This window comes from Trachurus japonicus, chromosome 10, assembly GCF_045865225.1.
Source record: "Trachurus japonicus isolate A0001 chromosome 10, Traja_1.0".
Taxonomy (NCBI): Eukaryota; Metazoa; Chordata; class Actinopteri; order Carangiformes; family Carangidae; genus Trachurus; species Trachurus japonicus.
Genome location: NC_140916.1, coordinates 964,863 through 986,562, shown reverse-complemented (window position 1 = coordinate 986,562; position 21,700 = coordinate 964,863). Strand labels below are relative to the sequence as shown.

The 21,700-nt window shown below is 47.3% G+C and overlaps 2 protein-coding genes across 2 annotated transcripts in view; both read left to right on the top strand.

Moving 5' to 3' along the window:
- LOC146979224 (protein NLRC3-like) overlaps positions 1 to 21,700 on the top strand; it is a 331,528-nt gene that overhangs the window by 15,639 nt on the left and 294,189 nt on the right. The window lies entirely within an intron of this gene.
- On the top strand, positions 1,735 to 7,185 carry LOC146979236 (dehydrogenase/reductase SDR family member 13-like). Its single transcript, XM_085788804.1, has 5 exons — positions 1,735 to 1,875; positions 5,300 to 5,418; positions 5,585 to 5,719; positions 6,387 to 6,440; positions 7,114 to 7,185. Exons 1-5 carry the CDS (start codon positions 1,749 to 1,751, stop codon positions 7,183 to 7,185), a joined length of 507 nt encoding a protein of 168 aa, XP_085644930.1. The 5' UTR covers positions 1,735 to 1,748.

The following is a 21,700-nucleotide window of genomic DNA, read 5'->3' as shown; positions in this document are numbered from 1 at the left end:
AGTTCCCGCACACATGGCCAACTTGCAGAATTTATTGTATAGCAACGTTTCGTGCTATACAATAAATTCTGCAAGTTGGCCATGTGTGCGGGAACTCTTCTTTTTCTAACAATTAAATGGGAACAAGAGTAGTATGGACAGTTTGTTATCAGAGCGCATCAAAAACAGTCTTCTGTACTCATGCAGGACAGCAGGATACTATAATGTTATTTTAAAAAGAATCAGTAAATTAATTAATAAACAAACATTATGTCTACATCTATTTCTAGACTTATTTTTAGATTTTTTATTTTATTTCATTCATTAAGGATTTAGCCTATTTATTTATCAAATTTTGACAAAAATGGCACTCCATAAGTGTCCATCAATATGCAACCTTTAATTTGAAGGCAAGCAGTCGCCATTTCCGACTCCCTACTTCCTGGTTTTTTTCTCGTTACAAGGTGGATAATGAAACAAATTGACGTTTAATCTCACTGAGTTTTATTGTACATACTACTCAGCGGAAAGTGAAGCCGTAGAGCGCGTGTTTATTTTCTCTGATAATGTAATACATTACTTTGAGACGATAGTCTCTCTAAACCTTAGAGAGTGACATCTCTTCATTAACCCCTGAAAGACCACCCGAAGTTAAGCTGTCGAAGTTGGTTTCTCCATTAAAGCTAAGTTTTTCAGTGAGTTAAAATGACAAATTATCACATTAATTTATGAATAAAATCCGGATTTTTGGCTCTTTAGATAACCTATATAGGCTACTTCTTGTACGTCCATACATCCACGTGAACTTTATTTTGAAAGTCCCAACCGGAAAAGCGCTCGCTGTGCCGTCCTATAATGTCTCGCTGCAGCCTGTAGGACACGGCCAGAGGGCCAGATGGCCAGGTGCTGTCACGTGACCTTATCCCTCCACTTGCCGCGCCCACAAACTCAAAGTTTTGGTTCTGAAACCATCTGACACCATGGCGAAGCGGTTTGCATTTTCGCCTGCGGTGTGGTGAATCCGATTCGATCCCCGCTGGTTTCACATTCCGAAAATTTTTGTTTTTTAATTTATATTCCAAGTTTACATTTTCAGTTTGATTGAGAAGTGTAATTGTGCCATTGGTTGGGTTTAGGCAATGAAGAAAGGAGTTGGTTAAGTTTAGTAAAAAGATCAGGTAGAGGCTAGACAGGCCAGATAAGTAGAGAGAGTCCAGGTAGGAAACTTGGAATATAAATTTAAAAATTAAATTTTTTCGGAATGTGAAACCAGCGGGGATCGAACTTGGATTCACCACACCACAGGCGAAAATGCAAATTGCTTCGCCATGGCGTCAATACACTGAAACTGTCAGTTTGTTCGTATTTTAGTTTACCAGCCAATCAGAGGGGGGAAAGGCGGGACTTTCCCGGACCTATCCTACGAAAAAAAAAACCCCCCGAAGAATTACGATGGCAAGTTACATCGTCAAAATGTACCAGAACGTTTACTAAAGTTCAAATAATTGTTCATTCAATAAATATTCAATAGTAATACTTCCATTCATTACTTACTCTCTCTATCATCTAAATCACCTAAATCAGAGCCTAAATCAATGTCTCAATATTAGAAATTCTCTGCCTAAATCTACCGTGTCCGCCATCTTTACGTCGTCACGTGACAGACAGCACCTGGCCGTCTGGCCCTCTGGCCGTGTCCTACAGGCTGCAGCGAGACCTTACTTGTGCCGTCGGCCACCTTGACTGAGCAGCAGCGGTGCAGCGCCGTGATGTCGGTGCTGCTGTGTCTCGTAGCAGTAACAGTTTGCTTCTACGTGATAGTTTACTACGGCTTGTTCCGAGGAGCGAGATGTTCGAGTCCCGTGACGCTGGAGGGGAAGACGGCCATTGTTACAGGTAACAAGCCTCACCTGTCGGCTGCTGCTGGCACGTGAAACAAACAGCCGTAACGTTTACTTAAAACACTGATTGTTTTGTGTCAAATCTGATTTAAAAAGGGGTTTATTGTTAAAAACTAAACGTGTCTTTAGCGGCAAAGTGAAGCTACAGTTGGTTTAATGGCCGCTGGATCAATGTTTCAAAAATAAAGGTCATGTGTTGAACTTCAACAGGTCCCAACTAACAGGAAAAAGAGTTTGCATCTTAAAATATCTAATATGTCAGATTTTGACCATATCATACATATCATAGCCCTGACAACAAATAAAAAATCAAAGCTAATGTAAGATGAATTTTATTTTGTTATAAGGGACTATTTTATGTTGTGTAATTAAAACTGTTATGTTAGAACGTTATAGGGCGGAATGATCTGGTTGGCCTAAGATAGAATGTTGGGGGTGTTTATGTCAGTTGAGGAGTAGAGGAGACGAGTGACTGGCAGTTGTCGTTTTGGTCTGGTTGTGTAAATAAACCATCGTCCTTAAACTAATCCGGAGCTCCCGTGCTGTTCCTCATCTACGACCCACGGATATCTCAGATCGAGGTGACGCTAACAAGGCAACATTACACTACTATTTAGGAAAATAACCAGCATTTAAGGAAATATATTGCAGTATATTTTATTTAAAAGAGAGAAAAGTGAGGGAGCTAACCTGTTCAGTTAACACAACTGTACCTGTCCAGGAAGCTTACCTCATAATATGTATGTTACTGTATCTCTAGTTATTATCTACAATGAAACATAATAATAATAATAATAATAATACATTTAATTTAGAGGCGCCTTTCATGACACCCAAGGTCACCTTACAGAGCATAACAATTTAACAACATTATTAAAAACAAGACATTGTGGAAAGACAAAACAAACAAACAATCAAGACAGTGACCAGTTAGGCTATAAGTTATGTGCGAGTTTGAACAGGTGAGTTTTGAGTTGTGACTTGAAGGTTGTGATGGAGTCTGACTGTTTTATGTGTGGGGGGAGGGAGTTCCAGAGCCTGGGTGCTGAACAGCTGAATGATCGGGCACCCATTGTACTGAGGCGTGATGTGGGGATAGATAGTAGTCCGGCAGAGGTTGAGCGGAGGGAGCGTGAGGGAGTGTATTCTTGGAGGAGGTCGCAGAGGTAAGTGGGGGCTAGGTTGTGGAGAGCTTTGTAGGTGAGGAGTAGGGTTTTATATTGGATGCGGTATTGTACTGGGAGCCAGTGAAGTTGGATGAGAACAGGGGTGATGTGGTCAGATGATTTGGTGCGGGTGATGATCCGGGCGGCTGAGTTCTGGATGATCTGCAGTCTGTTGATGAGTTTGGTGGGGAGTCCGGTGAGGAGGGCGTTGCAGTAGTCTATGCGTGATGTGACAAATGAGTGAACCAGAATTTCAGTGCTGGATTGGGTCAGTGATGGGCGGAGTCTGGAAATGTTGCGGAGGTGGAAGAATGCAGTCCGGGTGATGTTTTGAATGTGGGGTGCGAATGAGAGGGTGTTGTCCAGTATGACGCCGAGGCTCTTGACTTGGGAGGAGAACGGTACAGGGAATCCGTCGATGATGATGGGTGTGGCTGGGGTGTGTAGTGATTTGGTGAGGGTGGATTTGGAGCCGATGAGCAGGGCCTCGGTCTTGTTGCCGTTAAGTTTCAGGAAGTTCCTGCTCATCCAGCTCCGGATGTCTTCCAGGCAGGTGATGAGGGAGGTGGGAGGGATGTCAGCAGTGGGTTTGGTGGAGATGTAGACCTGTGTGTCGTCAGCGTAACAATGGAAATGGACCCCATGGTGACGGAGGAGTGTGCCCAGGGGGAGGAGGTAGATGGTGAACAGGAGTGGGCCCAAGACTGACCCCTGGGGGACACCCAGTGAAACACCCGAACACCTAGACTTGTGGTTGCTTAGTTGAATGAATTGTTGACGGTCGGTGAGGTAGGATGTGAACCAGGAGAGTGCAGCACCAGTGATCACCAGTGATCAAATAGTCATTAGAGCATTTCTATGTTTATAAACATTGATGACGTATGTTGTGGGCGGGGGCTTCACTGGTGGCAGAACGTGACAGTTGATCTGGTGTCAACAGTGGAAAGCCGGCATCAAGAGCGATCAAATCAGAGGAAGATGGATCATACAGAGGCCTTCTCTGATTATTTTAATGTTTTGTCAACAGAAAACAGGTTGTCATACCTGAGTAGGCTAAGTTAACGATTAGCAACGGAGTGTGTTGTGTGTTACGGACCGACGTAGGCTACTGCCTAGGGACACAAAACGTTGTTAGGCTATATATCACAGACCGTTGCTAGGGGCACCGCTCATGACCCGATGTGTGTAAAAATGAATGAATGAATGTCAAAATAAATGAATAAGAGGGTGAACGTGTACACGTGTTAACGTTTACACTGAATGAAACAGTAAATGTTAAATAAAAATCCCTAAACGATGCACGCAATATCTACATATATTTTATACACTGACTGATAAGAGTATTTTTTCCGTCGAAAAAAGTTGTAAAGGACGGGTCGTCTTATATTCGGGGTCTAGATATTGTAGCCTACATGTGCAAATCAGCGGGTGACACCAAACAACGTCTGCCCAAGCAAGTCAGAGCTTCTCTCACACTCACACACCAGTGACCTAGAGATGCAGCCGCATCTGAGGGGACGCACGTGTGTTGCCGCTTCTCCACTACACAGTTACAGCTCGGCTCTACTCGACTCGGTTTAGGTTCTAGTTTAAATCACAGCTGAGTTCTTTATAGTTCCTCCTCAGCAGTCGTTGTCTCACCCCAATTTCCACCGGGTCCGTCAGCGTGGCGGTCACCGCTGATCGCTCCTCTAATCAGCATTTCACCGGTCTCGCCGCGGCACGACTCTCTTTTTTCTCTCCTTTCGTCAGCTCCAAACTCACTGTTCTGCACCGCGATTACCAAAATTAAATAAAATTCACCCTCTAATGTGGCTCATCATCACAGCTTAGGGTCGTGCTGCAGCCAAGCAGCTGCGCTGCTTTTTAAAGTTGAGCTGTATGTCAGGACCTATGGTCAGGACGTGTATTTGTTGCTTACTTCCGGTATTTTTCTGCCACCAGTACGTCACTGTGACGTCAACGCCGAAGTGGTCTATAGTCAGTTGATTTGTAATTGTGAGTGTTGCTACATCCTATTATTTTTCCTCTAAATTCTATTTTTGTGACTTGAGCTGCACCATGATGTGGATCGGTGGCTCATCCAACTGTCCTTGTCACATATTTTACATTTTAATCCTTTGTGTATGTGTTTTCAAGTAAAGAAATATTAAATACAAAGGGTTTTGATTGACAGTTATGCTTCACTGAGTTAAATTCGGCCATTTTTGTTGAGTTTGACGTGTCTGAATCTTTTTTTCCCTCCGTGCACAGGGAGCAACACTGGCATCGGCAAAACCACGGCTCTGGATCTGGTGAAGAGAGGAGCGCGGGTGATCCTGGCCTGTCGAGACAAGGAGAGAGCTGAGGCTGCTGCTTTCGACATCCGCAGAGTGAGTAGTACTGTACGCCACGAGGAAGACGCTGCGTCGTCAGCTGCTCATTGAGATCGCTGAGTCCACTTCACATGATGTCAGTAGATCAACTAATCTGAAAACCTTGACCACAGAGCAGAATGCAGATACAGCCTCACAGTCCTCGTCGTTGTTTATGTTTCAGGAGAACGGGAACAACCAGGTGGTGTTCATGCAGCTGGATCTGGCGAGTCTGAAGTCCGTTCGCAGGTTTGCTGAAACCTTCTTGAAGACCGAGCCCAGACTGGATATACTCGTCAACAACGCAGGTGAAGATTATGTAGAAATATGATGAAATAGTCCTTTACTTTGTATGGTCCATCCATGTTTTGTCTTAATTTCATGAAACAAAGTCAGAACATTGTGGTAGAATAAGGAGACCTGGTTCATTCTAGACCACAAACATGTGACATGGATCTATTGGACATGGACTAAGCATCAAGTTTGAGGTCAGAATTGCTCCAAAATGACGTTCAAATATTTCCTCTAAAAAAACACACATATTATGAGATTCACTCAAACATGTTTTTCACCATCAAACTCGAGTAACGATAGACTATAATATTGCTGTCATGAACGTGACCGTAAAATGTCTTAGCCTAATCTTTGAGTGAAAATCCTGGTTTTCTTTCTAGCAGTAGCGCACTAGCTCGCGTCAGTCTACTAAGTGCTACAGAATAATTATGCCATCATTGATTTTAAACGTTGTGTACTATGTGCAGTGCATGCAAATGTTTTCTTATGTGTTTTTCTCCCTCATCTTAGGATGTCTATCTCATTTAAGGAGATGTGTGAGTTGGTCAACATTAGCTATGATAGGGCACTTGAGGCAAACGTGAGGGTCAGCAGTGAGGAAGGTTTGTAGGAAACTAGGATTGAGATAGCCAGAGCATCAAAGTCAACATTGTATTCAGTGCACTAAACCTGTTTCTCTTAATTGTTCTTAGATTCATCTGAAAGTGACTCTGGCCAAGATGAAGAGGATACACCTGCCAATGAGGGTTGGTGGCTTATCATTATCATCATATTACACACTTTAACTACTACTTTAACTGCCCATGTTTGTTTTGTGTAGGATATTAATTAAGCTCAAAGTTTGTCTCAGAGCTAGTTCTAGAGAAGAGATAATTAAGTACAAAGCAACTGAGGTTTTCAAAAAATTGCCTGTCAAATCAACTGATTCAAACTCAATTCTGAATATTGTGAACATTGCATTCAGTGTATTAACTGTGTTTTTATGTTTTCCTTATTGTTCTTAGATTTGCTTGAAGATAATTCTGGTGATGACCCAGAGTACTACTTACCAGCAAATGAGGGTTCGTAGCCTATTATTATTATATCACATTACGTCCTCCACATCTCCATATTGGGTTTGTGTAGAACTTTAGGACCAAAGTCTGTCACAGATTATGTTTTGAGAAAAGTAAACCATTGCTGTATTCAGTTGCCAGTCAAAGCAAAGAAAAATGGAAGCTCAATTCTGAATATTTTGAACATTGTGTTCAGTGTACTAATTGTGATCCTCTTTGTTAATTCACTTGAAAACAAATCTGCTGATTAAAAACACAAACACACACAATTTTGCACAAACAAAAATGCACACACGTGTGAGAAGTCATGCAAGAACAATGAACATTACAGACTGTTTCTTTTTTGTATTTTTCTTTTCATTAGAGGATGGTGGTGAAGTCATACGGGGACGGGCCGGCCGAGAAAGAGGGCAAACCCAGAGGAATGGAAGGCTAACGTTCAAAAAAGGAAACGAATGATAGGCGAATCATATCTTGGGCGCAGTAAAAATCAACCTGTAGTAAAACAGCCACGAAAGATAGGAATGCCATGCCAGTCTACAGCCTGCCGAAATTCAACCAAACTAAACTGTGCAAGAATTGATGAAGGGAAGAGGGAGGGAATTTTCAATTACTTCTGGGGAAAATTGGATTGGAAGGAGAGAAGAATTTATGTGAAATCTTTGGTGGAGGTGAGCAACGTTAAGCGGCGCCGGACAATAGCAGATGAATCACGGCGGTCAGCATCTCTTTTCTGTTTTCTCTGTGTTGATGGTCAAAGGCTCAGAGTGTGTCAGAGGATGTTCCTGTCCACACTTGGAATCAAACAGTGGACCTTTTTGAAGTGGGTAGGAAGAAGAGGGGAAAGTCCTGAGAAGACAGCAAGAGTGAGGGTAAGGACAGAGGAACACGACTTTATGAAGTCCTTTCTTCAAGATCTGCCAAAGGTCCCATCCCATTACTGCAGATCCTCCTCATCCAAGATGTACCTCGAGCCCTTCTTTAAGTCTCTAAGTCATCTTCACTCAAAGTATAAGCAAGCTTGTGCAGAACGTGGCCTACAGCCCCTGTCAAGGCAGGTATTCACTAGAGGTCGACCGATTAATCGTTTTGGCCGATTAATCGGCGCCGATAGGACGTTTTACAAACTATCGGAATCAGCGGAACTTGGCTCCGATAGTGGCCGATGGCTGCAGTTTTTTCCACAGCACCATAAACTGCTTCTTCCCTGCCGCTCTCTGTCTCTCTGATCACTGAGGGGCGGGGCTGCTCTTCACACACACACAGAGCATGGGAGAGAGAGAGAGACGGGGCATGTGAAGCAGCAGCAGCAGCAGCGGCAGCAGCAGAGAAGTGACCCAGGTGAGGGTAGGCTACTGTAGGTGCTGTGCGACAGCACTAAGAGAGAGGCGGCAGGTGGAGGGGCTGACTGGAACCAAACTCTCTTATTATTTAATGAGAAACACTGTAGTATTTTCTCTTAATCATATGTGTACAGCCTGGGTTCCTGCATAGATAATGTGGTGGCGGCTGCCACGCTAAATATCTCACCGCCACCAGCTCACGAGTCAGTGTCTTTTTTTTTTTCCCCCCTCCGGCTTTTTGTGCTTTTATTTTGAAAGGACAGCTAGAGAGAGACGGGAAGGAGGAAGAGAGAGGCTGCTTCAGCTTCAGAGTTGGGGCAGACGCACAATAATGGCTCTTTACACTACAAAGTTGGGCTCTATGGGCTCTACTCGACTTGGTTTAGGTCCTGTTCCATAACAGCTGAGTTCCTCCTCAGCGGGGACGGGGTCGTCATATCACGGCCGCTACGTGCGTCTCGCTCTCTTTTTTCTCTCCTCCCGTCAGCTCCAAACACACTCGTCTGCAACTCGATCACGATCATTACAGCGTGGTTTTTCTTTTTACAGGCTATGGGTTTTCCACACAGTAGGCTAATTGTAGTGAAACAGTCACCTGTTAATGTACGGCGTAACCACACCACGAGCTAACGTGTCCTGTTTAGTTATGGCGCATTTCCACTAGCACGGCTCGGCTCGATACGGCTCGGCTCGGCACGGCTCGGCTCGATACGGCTCGGCTCGGCACGGCTCGGCTCGATACGGCTCGGCACGGTTTGGTTGTGTTTCCATTACAACTGAGTATCACTAGTGCCGCCGTGACGTCATTTACACGGCGCCGAGCAACGCTCTAAACTCTGTAAATATATAACTTTAGCAACATTTGAATCATTTTCAGGCGAGAAAGTAGTCGTTTAGATCCCCAACGTGTTGAAAATCTGACTAAATACCAGCTGTTTACAATTTTGTTCTGACGAAGTCGGCGTTACTAAAGCTAGCCGTAGTGAGCAACGCACTTCCGGTTATTTTCACAAAATAAAATACCCGTTGCCTTTTATCATAAGGAAAGCCATTACGATAGAATTGGTGCTTTTACTTTGTAAACAGGAAGTGAACCTACCCTCGCTGTAGCTAGCTTTAAACCGCCGTTTTGACTGCTCTCGTCCCGTTAACGGCATTTAACCGTTCAATATGCCTTACCGGAGAGTCTTGCCAGCTCTGAGATCGGCCTGGTTCATTGTAAAACATTTATTTATTGATGTAAATGTGGTGTTTTCTGTGCGTACAGACCCCAAGGCAGTGCTGCTCTTCTGTCTAACCACAAACAAACTTCTGCTACAGCCACAATTGTTAGATTTCATCAATGAGACCAACATTTATCCCCTAAAAACAGTTTAACCAGCCGGTGGTAAACCTCTTAAAGCCATCGGGGAAGTTAATTAGCGGTCGTTTTCTCCCCGGGGTGACGGTGGTAGGCTGGCCGGCGGAGCACGTCAGGAGCCGGGCTGCTGCCTCTATGATGTCGCGGTCGCTGCTCGGACCTGGAGCTTCACTTCTCCCAAAAACATCGGGGCAAACTTCTAAACAGCCGTCGTTTGGATAAACTAACCGCACATGGGGATCTAAACAGTTACTTTCTCGCATGAAAAAATATTAAAACTTAATAAAGTCACGTAATAACAGAGCCAGTCTAAATATTAGAAATTATCTGGTAATAACAGGCTTCAGGCTTCAGCAGGAACATTTCTGTTGTCAGTCGTCGCTTCCAGTGACGACACTCATCGGCCAATCAGTGGAAGGCAGTCGGCTGACGTCACGTTTTAGTAACTGTGACAACAGGTGGCTGGTGGACCAAGAAGGCAGACGTCTGAGTTAACACACAATATGGACTTTATTGAATCCACAGGGGAGGTTGGGGCTGGAGAGCAGGAGAGGGAGGTAGAGGGAGCTGGAGGACACAGGAGGGCAGGCAGGCCAGGACGGTGAGGCGTGGTGGGGGAGAGGGTCCGGGGAAGGGGGAGCGGGTCCAGAGCGGCGGCTTGCTGGCAGGGCAGGGAATCTGGGAGCACAGGGAGACAGGGTCAAAACGAGGCAGGAGACACGGGAGCAAAAAACACGAAGGAGAGAAAAAAGGCTAAGGACACAAAAACACAGGAGACTAGAGAACACTGGATACTAAAGATCACAGAGAAGGAGCCTGACAAAGTTACCAACGTGGTGACTGTAAAGATCTGGCGATGAATGAGTGGAGAGCCGGTGTTTTTGAGCAGTGGGTTGATGAGCAGATGAGCCTCAGGTGTGTGCCCTGCAGCAGCAGCAGCCTGCGTCTGGGGCCCGCCCATAGGAAAGAGGGAGAGATACAGGGAGGGGAGGAGACACTGGGAGAATACAGACGTGGGTGTAACAGGACCCCCCCCTCAATGGTCGCCACCTGGCGACCCACCCGGCTTCCCTGGGTGAGCCCGATGAAACTCCCTCACCATCACTGGATCCACAATGAAGGAGCGGGGGACCCAGGAGCGTTCCTCAGGGCCATAACCCTCCCAGTCGACCAGGTACTGGAACCCCCGTCCCCGGCGGCGCACATCCAACAGACGCCGGACGGAGTACACCAGGCCGCCGTCAACCAGTTGGGGGGGTGGAGGGGGGTCGGCTGGCGGGCACAGAGGGCTGTCCGAGACAGGTTTTAATTGGGAAACGTGAAACACTGGATGCACCTTGAGGGAAGACGGGAGCTTCAGTTTCACTGCAACAGGGTTAACTATAGAATGAATCTCGAATGGACCCAGGTAGCGCGGAGACAGTTTCCTATAATCAGTCTTCAGGGGGATGTTTTTAGAGGATAACCAGACTTTCTGACCTGGTTTGTAGGCCGGTGCAGGGGTGCGGCGCCGATCAGCCAAGCGACGGTTCCTCATCACAGAGCGGAGCAGAGCAGCGCGAGCCTTCCTCCAAACCCTGCGGCAGCGGCGAAAATGGTGTTGAACGGATGGGACCGCAATCTCCCCCTCCTGGGCTGGGAAAAGAGGTGGCAGATACCCCAGGGCACACTCAAATGGGGTCATACCTGTTGCTGAACTGGAGAGGGAGTTGTGGGCGTACTCGATCCATGCCAGATGGGTGCTCCAAGATGCCGGGTTCTGGGCCGCCACACAGCGCAGGGCCGCTTCCAGATCCTGGTTTGCCTGCTCTGCCTGCCCGTTCGACTGGGGGTGAAACCCAGAGGACAAGCTGACCGACGCCCCCAGGGCTGAACAAAAGGCCCTCCAGACTCGAGACGTGAACTGGGGCCCCCGGTCTGAGACAATGTCCGCAGGGATCCCGTGGAGTCTAAAAACCTGTGTTACCAGAAGATCCGCTGTTTCTCGAGCAGAGGGAAGCTTTGGTAGGGCGACAAAGTGGACAGACTTGGAAAAACGATCCACAATGGTAAGTATCACTGTATTACCTTGCGATGGAGGCAGCCCGGTAACAAAATCCACTGCAATGTGGGACCAGGGGCGACTTGGGACCGGCAGGGGATAGAGGAGACCCGCAGGAGGCCTGTGGGATGATTTGCCACGGGCACACACTTGGCAGGCGGCGACAAAGGCACGTGTGTCTGCGTCCATGGATGGCCACCAGAAGTGACGCTGGAGGAGATGCAAGGTTCGGTTGGCCCCTGGATGACAGGCAAAACGTGAACAATGACCCCACTGCAGGACCTTAGACCTCACCGCATCCGGCACAAAGCGTTTGCCTGGGGGCCCGTTGCCAGGGTCAGGTTGGTTGCGGAGGGCCTCGTGGATACTGGACTCGATCTCCCATGTCATCATTCCTACCACACGGGAGGGAGGCAGAATGGGATCCTGGCTCGAGGGGGAGTCTGCAAGGGAGAACTGTCTGGAGAGAGCATCTGGTTTGACATTCTTACTCCCGGGGCAGTAGGTGATGGTGAAATTGAAACGGTCAAAAAACAAGGCCCACCGGGCTTGACGAGCGTTCAGACGTTTAGCAGTTTGAATGTAAGCAAGGTTCTTATGGTCAGTCCATACCAGAAACGGATGCTCCGCCCCCTCGAGCCAGTGCCTCCACTCCTCCAAGGCCAGTTTCACTGCTAGCAACTCTCGGTTCCCCACATCGTAGTTGCGCTCAGGGCTGGTGAGTCTGCGGGAGAAAAAAGCACAGGGGTGCAACAGGTTGTCAGACTCACCACGTTGGGACAGAACTGCCCCTACTCCCACGTCCGAGGCGTCCACTTCCACTACAAACTGACGCCGGGGGTCAGGTTGTGTGAGGATAGGAGCCGAGGTGAATAATCCCTTGAGATGCTGGAATGCAGCGTCTGCCTCAGGCGACCAACCGAAGGGGACCTTGGGGGAGGTAAGTCGAGTTAAGGGGGCTGCTACAGAGCTGTACCCCTTGATAAATCTTCTGTAGAAGTTGGCAAACCCAAGGAACCTCTGCAGCTGCTTCACGGACATCGGGACCGGCCACTCTGTGACAGCTTTGATTTTTTCAGGATCTGCCATTACCTGCCCCCTCTTGATAATGGATCCCAGGAACGTGACTGAAGTTGTGTGGAATTCGCACTTCTCCGCTTTCACATATAGCCTGTTCTCCATAAGCCGCTGGAGAACCTGCCGGACATGGGTTACATGCTCCTCCAGGGTGCGGGAGAAGATCAGGATGTCGTCTATATAGACAAACACAAAACGGTTAAGACAGTCTCTCAACACATCATTAACGAGGGCCTGGAAGACGGCTGGTGCGTTGGTTAGGCCGAAGGGCATCACCAAGTATTCAAAGTGACCGAGTGGGGTGTTAAATGCTGTCTTCCACTCATCTCCCTCGCGGATGCGAACAAGATGGTAGGCGTTCCTTAGATCTAACTTGGTGAAGATGGTGGCACCGTGGAGGGGTTCAAAGGCAGATGACATGAGGGGCAGAGGGTACTTATTTTTTACAGTGATCTTATTGAGGCCTCGAAAATCAATACATGGACGAAGTGACTTGTCTTTTTTACTCACAAAAAAGAAACCAGCTCCCAGACGGGACGAGGAAGGGCGAATTATCCCAGCCGCCAGAGACTCTGCAATATATTTCTCCATCGCCTCTCTCTCAGGCCGAGAGAGATTGTACAGCCGGCCTGAGGGTAACGGGGCTCCAGGGACGAGGTCGATGGCACAGTCATAGGGGCGATGGGGTGGCATGGAGAGGGCGCTCTCCTTACTGAAAACATAAGCAAGATCATGGTAGTTAGAGGGAACGAGAGAGAGGTCAGGAGAGGGGGACACAGGGGGGAGGATGCTGCCCTCAGCGGGTGGAGGGGCGGACTGCAAGCAAACTCCAATTGATAATCCTACCAGCTGCCCAATCCAGGTGCGGGTTGTGGAGGACGAGCCAGGAGTGGTCTAGAACAATGGGAGCAGAACGTGAAGGTATAACTTTAAAAGTCAAAAACTCACAGTGATTTCCCGACACCTGCAGCTGGATAGGAGTGGATTGGTGGGTTACTCGGGCGATTAACCTTCCATCCAAAGCTCTGACCCTGATAGGGGTTTCCAAAGGTTCGGTAGGGAGACCAGCCTGTCGTGCCATCCCTTCGTCAATGAAGTTGTCCTCCGCTCCCGAGTCCACCAAGGCGGAGAGCTGAAGAGGACCTGTGGGAGTGCTCAGGGATGCCTGCACAGAAAAGCGTTTGGCGCTGGGTGGGGAGGAGTCAGTAAAGCTCACCTGCCGCTCCTCCATGGCAGGCGAGCCTAGGAGTTTGGGCGTAGAGGGCAGACAGCGATGAAATGACCCCCTTGGCCACAGTACAGGCATTCCTTGGCCGACATACGCCTGAACCGCTCCTCTGGTGTCAGGCGGGTCCGGCCCAGTTGCATAGGTTCGGGTTCAGGAGAGCTGGGGGGTGGCTGCCGAGGAGAGGTGGACACGGGAATGGTGGCCGGGAGGCAGGACAGCGGGGATGTTAAAGGGGCGTGGTGCAGAGGGCTGGCTGCATCTCACCCGACGTCTCTCTCTGAGCCGAGCATCCACTCTAACTGCTAAGGAAATGAGGGAATCAAGAGAGGTTGTCTCGTCCCTAGCTGCTAGCTTGTCCTTCAGCTGTTCAGTTAACCCCCTGACGAACACACCCCGTAGCGCTGCATCATTCCACCCAGAACCCGCTGCTAACACACGAAACTCAATAGAATAATCAGCTACACTACGGGAGCCCTGCTTGAGAGAAAGAAGCTGACTTGAAGCCTCATGTGACTCTACAGAGTGATCAAAAATTTTCTTAAATTCATCTACAAAAAGAACGAAGGAAGTGAAATAGACAGGGGAAACCGCCCACAAGGCTGTAGCCCAATCCAACGCCCTCCCACGAAGTAACCCCACAAGGTACTGTACCTTAGATTCTTCAGAAGAATAAGTAAGGGGTCTTTGCCCTAACACTAGGGAGCACTGAAGGAGAAAAGGCTTACACTTAAGCGGATCCCCAGCGTAGGGCTCCGGGTCCACAGTGCGGGGTTCTCTAATGGGGCTGGGGTAGCTGGGTTCTGCTGGGGCAGGCGTAGGGGCCGGAGGTGGTTCAGCAGGCTGAGTGAAAGAGATTTGAGAGAGTTGAACTGAAAGAGCTGAGAGCTGAGCAGTGATATGGTTTACTTGCCCTGTGAGAGCAGCTGAATTGTCCATGAGAGTTCCCAGGAGTTGGTCATGTTTCCGTAGAAGGGAATCTTGACTGGAGATGGTGTCCCGGAGATCCCCAGTGTCTGCGTCGAGGTCCGTCATGGCCAGATCTTTCTGTGACAACAGGTGGCTGGTGGACCAAGAAGGCAGACGTCTGAGTTAACACACAATATGGACTTTATTGAATCCACAGGGGAGGTTGGGGCTGGAGAGCAGGAGAGGGAGGTAGAGGGAGCTGGAGGACACATACATAACAGGAGGGCAGGCAGGCCAGGACGGTGAGGCGTGGTGGGGGAGAGGGTCCGGGGAAGGGGGAGCGGGTCCAGAGCGGCGGCTTGCTGGCAGGGCAGGGAATCTGGGAGCACAGGGAGACAGGGTCAAAACGAGGCAGGAGACACGGGAGCAAAAAACACGAAGGAGAGAAAAAAGGCTAAGGACACAAAAACACAGGAGACTAGAGAACACTGGATACTAAAGATCACAGAGAAGGAGCCTGACAAAGTTACCAACGTGGTGACTGTAAAGATCTGGCGATGAATGAGTGGAGAGCCAGTGTTTTTGAGCAGTGGGTTGATGAGCAGATGAGCCTCAGGTGTGTGCCCTGCAGCAGCAGCAGCCTGCGTCTGGGGCCCGCCCATAGGAAAGAGGGAGAGATACAGGGAGGGGAGGAGACACTGGGAGAATACAGACGTGGGTGTAACAGTAACGCTTCGGCTCGCTTGGAACCAGGGCTGAGGTGATACCAGAAGTACCTGGTTGCAGGTACTACGTGCTAGTGGAAACACGCAAATAGCGCGCCGAGCCGAGCCGTACCGAGCCGAGCCGTGCTAGTGGAAATGCGCCATTACAGTCTCCTCTCCTGCAGCGTCACGTCCTCACTACAGCTGTTCTGATGTAAACAAACTCACGTGTGGAGTTCGGCTGTTCGTCACTCACAGGGTCCAGGGATGATTCAGTGTCCCACATCCTTTAGTTTTAAACTAGCTAATAGCTATATATTATTATTAAAAAAAACCCAAAAACTATTAATATATAATTTTTTTTTTTTCCGCGGGGGGGGGGGGGGGGGGGGTGTAGGCTATCGGCCGATTAATCGGCTATCGGCTTTTTCCTGCTGCAAACTATCGTTATTATATCGGAATTAAAAAATCCACTAATTCCGCAAGCTGCAAGTTCAGGGCCCAGCCTCTGAAGTGCAGCTTGACCAAAAGTCATACAGTCACACACATCCAGACACAGATTTCACTCAGGTGAAGGGAGACTGTTCTCTCCCTTGACGATGACGTCACGGTTCGCAAGGAAAAACCAACTATGTTTTGGTTCCGCTGGGAACCAACTTTTCAGGTTCCGAACCAATTATTTTTTCAGTGTGAACGCGCCGGCCGGTTCAAAGTTGCGTTCGGGAACCAGAACCGTGCCGGAGCCCTGCCAGTGTGAAACCGCTATAAGAGAAAGAGAAAAAAAATCGTCTGTCTGTTCGGAGTGGGAGAGAGAGACAGAGAACCCAATCCACCTGTCTGTAATGTAAGTTTGATTTGATATGAGTGTCAAGTAGGGGTGGGACGATATGGGTAACTCACGATTCGATACTGTGGCGATATTTGGCCCACGATAATGATAATATCACGATACACGATATCTGCGATATTCGATATATTGCAAGAAATTTCATCAACGATATATCACGATATAGTGTATGTGACTGAAAAAAAAAACCATAAAAAGGAAAAATTCTCATGCATTTATTCCAAAACTTCGTACAATGTACAAATGAATAAACACTGTACAGCTGGAGACATTGAAGTGCATGAACATTAATAACATGTCTTATGTAAACCAGGACAGTGCTTTATGATACTTAAAAGTCAGTAGCAACTTGTTTTATGTAATTTTCCATTCATGGTATTTAAAAATCAGCTGTCAGAGAGAGAGAGAAGAACAAGTTCTTTAGTGTAGGACATGAGGAGAAAAAACATACAGGTTTTCTGTAACATTATAAGACAGCGCCCCCCCCCCCACCCACCCCCCCACCCTCACCCTCACCCTCACCAGGCTGAATGAACGGGCGATTGGGGAAAAAAAAAAAAAAAAACTCGCTAGTGGAAGCGGCAGCTCTACGTCGCGCACAACCGCAACAACAGCAACTACAACTTCCTCCTACAAATGTACGACCGTCGGTGTGACGTGCAGACGCAGCAGGACGACTCCTCAGTCCATGAGTTTCATGTCTCAGACCGGATCATGTAAATCCAGCTGCAGAAATATCTGGGGGACGGGAGCGTCGCGGTAACCGTAGTAACTCACACACACACACACACACAGAGACACACGCCTGTCTGTGTGGTTGCTGTATATTTTGCATTCGCAAAACAGTTCTTGCAGATTATATTCTTTATCCAGTGTTCTCCTGTCATCTGTTTCGTAACAGCCAAAGTGGGTGCACACCGGTGCACACTTTAGAGTGGGAATTCTGGTGGAAACTTGCGGGTGGGTCTTCTTCTTCTGTTGTTGTTCTGTTGTTCTGCTGTTGTCTTCTTCACCGGCCGCTACTCACGCCTACTTTACCCTCATTTACGGGATTAGCGCCCCCACAAAAAGGACAGGAGAGATTAAGTACTGACGGTGAAAAAAAAAAGTACTGACGGTGACAACGGGGTAAATCCATAATGTGTGTTGTAACAAAATATCGATATTTGCCGTCAGTGTATCGATTATTTATTGCGACAGAGAGCACAACAATATATTGCAATATCGATTTTTTTTCCCACCCTGGTTTGAGCGCGCAGCAGTCGTGCGTAATGACAGCTCCTCGTGAAACACAGTAAACATGTCGGCTAGGTTAATCCTCCAGTCAGTGCCCCTGACCAAAGGCACTGGCTCATAGTCTGGAGTTGGTCCCCGGGCGCTGCACCGCGGCTGCCCACTGCTCCTCAGGGATGGGTTAAATGCAGAGAAAGAATTTCACTGTACTAGCTGTATATGTGACTAATAAAGTACCTTTACCTTTACCTTAAACTGCACCTCTTCTTCCACGTGTGTCTTATTGACAGGTGGAGCCTATATGAATAATGATATAAATGCATAGTGAACGGTAAGAATGGAGAGTTTGACTAATAACTAGTCCAGTTCGATCTAATGAGGACCTCCCATTAGTTTGAACTCTCATTACTCCGATTGTCGGACCAATGGGAGTTCGAACCAATGGGAGTTCGAACCAATGGGAGGTCGAACCAATGGGAGGTCGGACCAATGGGAGGTCGAACCAATGGGAGGTCGGACCAATGGGAGGTCGAACTAATGGGAGGTCGAACTAATGGGAGGTCGGACCAATGCCATGGACCCATTTATTGTAACTATCTGAATCAGCACATACAGGTATATCTATATCGATTGTCCCGTCACACTGATGACAGATCAAAGGCTGTCGGCATGCGTAATGGAAACTCAGCCTGACTGAATTAACACAGATGAAACCAGGCGGGGACTGGGACAGACGTGGATGTCCCAAGAGCGGGGCAGGCGAGGCCGCATCGTCACGCGACCATAACAAATAAAACTGAAAACAAATAAACTATCATCTCTCACAGCAAGTGAGACGGGAGGAAACTGATGTTCTGGTCCGGTCCAAGCTGGCAGTGTCCCAATATATGGTCGCGCGAACCAGACCTCACGGGCTGATGATGATGATGGGAGAGTAGGTTATGATGTTATCCAGGTTTGCTCTGACATATTGAGAGCTGTTGCCCAGTAAAAAAAAAAAAACACACACCCCTTTTCCATTAATAAAGACACTCATATTTAGTAACCTATATTTAAACACGTGTGCACAGATCACAACATAAGCAAACAGCTGTGCGTAAAGGAGGCATCACGGAGCGTCTCTCTTTTTCTTTTTTCTTTAGAATTTACCTGAGAGGGGAGATGTGAATATCTGCTCACTATGATGCCGAGGCTGATTGTGGTTTGCTGTGAGAGATGATAGTTTATTTGTTTTCAGTTTTATTTGTTATGGTCGCGTGACGATGCGGCGCTGGCCCCTAATAAATCAATAACAGCGGGGTGTCGAAGTGGAGGTGTGTCGGAATGGAGAGCTGTCCCCCTTTGTTCTGCATAAAAAGGGTCAAAGGCTGTCGTTCCACCAACTTTGTCACACAACAATATTTTCATAGTGTTTTCCATCTCTCCATTGATTGCACCACTGAATCCAAAAACACATAAAGGTTCACGTGATGTTATGTATATTGTGAGTGAGATGAATTTTAAAAAGCTTTGATTTAAAAAAAAAACTGCCTCAATTGGTGTGGGAAATATTTCTTACTCTCTTCACCTCCCTCTGCTTCACATGTATTGCTCAGTTTGGCCACTTGGAGGCAGTAAAAGACCAGAATGAGGAGGCCACTAACAGCATGAAACGACTGTAGACACAATCAATACACATTCATGCACAGAAATGGCAGAGTGTGTGTGTGTGTGTGTGTGTGTGTGTGTGTCAATCCCATGCTCCGATGCACCTGTCTTTTAAGATTTTTTAGGTGTGTACCAGCCTCCATACAATGTTTCTAAGGGCATATTCACACCAGGAAAGTCCAATAGTCCACTTGCTTTGATCCGGACCTTTTTAAAAAAAAAAAAAAAACTTGGTTACGGTTTGTATTCACATTGCATTCACAAGCGGACCAACACTGTAAACAAAAGCATGTGTGTCCCGTAGCCGCTCAATCATAGGATACGTTGGGAGAGAACAAATCAGGAAGGCAACGCCCCCTCCCCCACCCCCCACGTCAGTATTTTTGTAACATATGCCATAACTTAAAGACAAGCGGGGGGGGGGGGGGGGGGGGGGTGTCCTTGTACCCATAGACTGTAAAAAGAATGGACGTAGCACCCGTGACGTCACCCATTGGTTTTGGGGAGTCGTTTTTGTGACTCCAACATGGCGGCCTGAACAGCGCCATGTTGGATTGGCCGGCCGAGAACCCGCCCACTGGCCTCGAAGCAGCTGTCCACGGAGCTGCTCGGACCTGTCACTCAACGTTTCCGCGCCCTAATTGGCCAGAGTTTTAACCTAATAACAGTAAAACGGTAGAGTTAAATAAAAATTCACCCCCCTCAGAGTGTGTGTGGGGGTAGAAACTATCAATTGAGACGAAAAAACGTTCTGACACCAGGCTTTTAACATGTTTATTGAGGATGTAAAATCGGCGATTTTAACATGGGGGTCTATGGGGAATGCTCCCTTCTGACACCAGCCCCCAGAGGAAGAAGAGGGGATTGCAGTTTTTTGAACGCAGAAGTGACTTCACTTCTCAGACCGACAACTGCCCCCTTGGTTGTACCGGTTATTGTTACCAAGGATACAGAAATAAAAGTAGCGAAGCTCCGGACGGAGTTGCGGTGATTGTATCCAGTTTATGAAACATTATGAAAACACATGAGTCTATCACAACAACAGATGGAAAATATAGGCTATAGTCTAATATAATAAAATGGTTCTGTTGTTTGGCTTGGCCACTGTTTAAAAGAGTCAGAATATAAGGAAAGAATCATATCCAGAGCAGCATCATTTACAAGTTTAATCAGCACCAATTAAACTTGTTCTAAATAAACGTAAACATTCAATAACTCGGGTCAGGTCGGACCGCAGGCTTCTTTTTTTCCTCTTCATCACAGGAGAAATAAGGCGTGCGCTGCGCTCACCTCGCTTCTCTCTGACGCGTCAGTGCTCATGGTTTTGATTGGTCTGCTGCCTTGAATACGTGCGCGTTCACAGATTCACAGCAAGACAATAGCGGCATTAACATTATTTTTCAAGCGTCCCACTATTCTGACTTTTTTTTTTCATTGTCGGAGTAGCGGCACTTTACTCTTTTTCAAACATTCCGCTTTTCCGACATTGATTGATTATGTTATAGTCAGACGTGTCCTTCTGATTTTTTTTTTTTTCATCTGAGACACTGTTTCTCATACACAAATACATAGGCCTATTAGAGAAGAAAAAACAAACCCTCCAAGTTTAAAAACACACCGGCAGCTGCACACACTGATCTGCAGCTACAGAGACTGTTATTATTCTGTCACCTGAGTTAACGAGGTGCACGTGTGTTTGGAGCTGACGAGAGAATAAAGAGTGAGACAACGCGGCCCTGAGGAGGAACTGTGAAGGACTCAGCTGTAATGGAAAATGACCTAAACCGAGTCCATTAGAGCTGTAACTGTGTAGTGGAAAGGCGTCGTGCAAAGCTTTACATTGTTTTAACATAGGTAAAAGGGAAAAAAAGATTTTCTGGGATAAGATTATTCTTCTTTCTGCTCCCTTCTGTTGAGATTTGGGAGGTTTTTGTTTTTATTGTAGCTTATTATAATGCAAGATCATTTTTCTGACTGATTTATTGACCGATGCCATGTATCTCGCTTTCTTTCCCCCGCCCTCCTCCCGTTGTCACTTCATTGTCACTTCGTTGTTACTTTGTAGCCGCTCCACAGAGCGCACATGGCTAATTAATATGCACGTGCTGACCATATATGGTTGTGTCTAGGCGTTCCGGGGCGGAGGTGTGTTCACATGCGCAACAGCGCACCATTCTTGGATCCAGTTTGATTTATCAAAGAGAAATTGCAGAGTTGTGCACGCACAGTTTGATAGATCTGAAAAAGGTGTAAATATTTTGGGCTGTCTTTTAGCTATAGGCCTAAGCAAAACATTTAGTAGCGGCAGTTTTACACTGCTTACTTACAGTTTTGATAAATGAGGCCCCAGGCCCTGAGCCCAGAGCCCAGACGCTCACAGCTGCAGCTCCGTGGCTCATCCGCAGCGCTGTCGTGGTGCTGAAGGTGACAGGTTAACTTGACAAACAAACTGCAGCATAGTTCTGTTTGTTTATCATGTGTGTCAGTTTTGTTTGTGACTTGATAGTTGAGGTGTTGAGATTAAGAACATCACTCCCTCATCAAACCGGTGATAGACATGCTGAA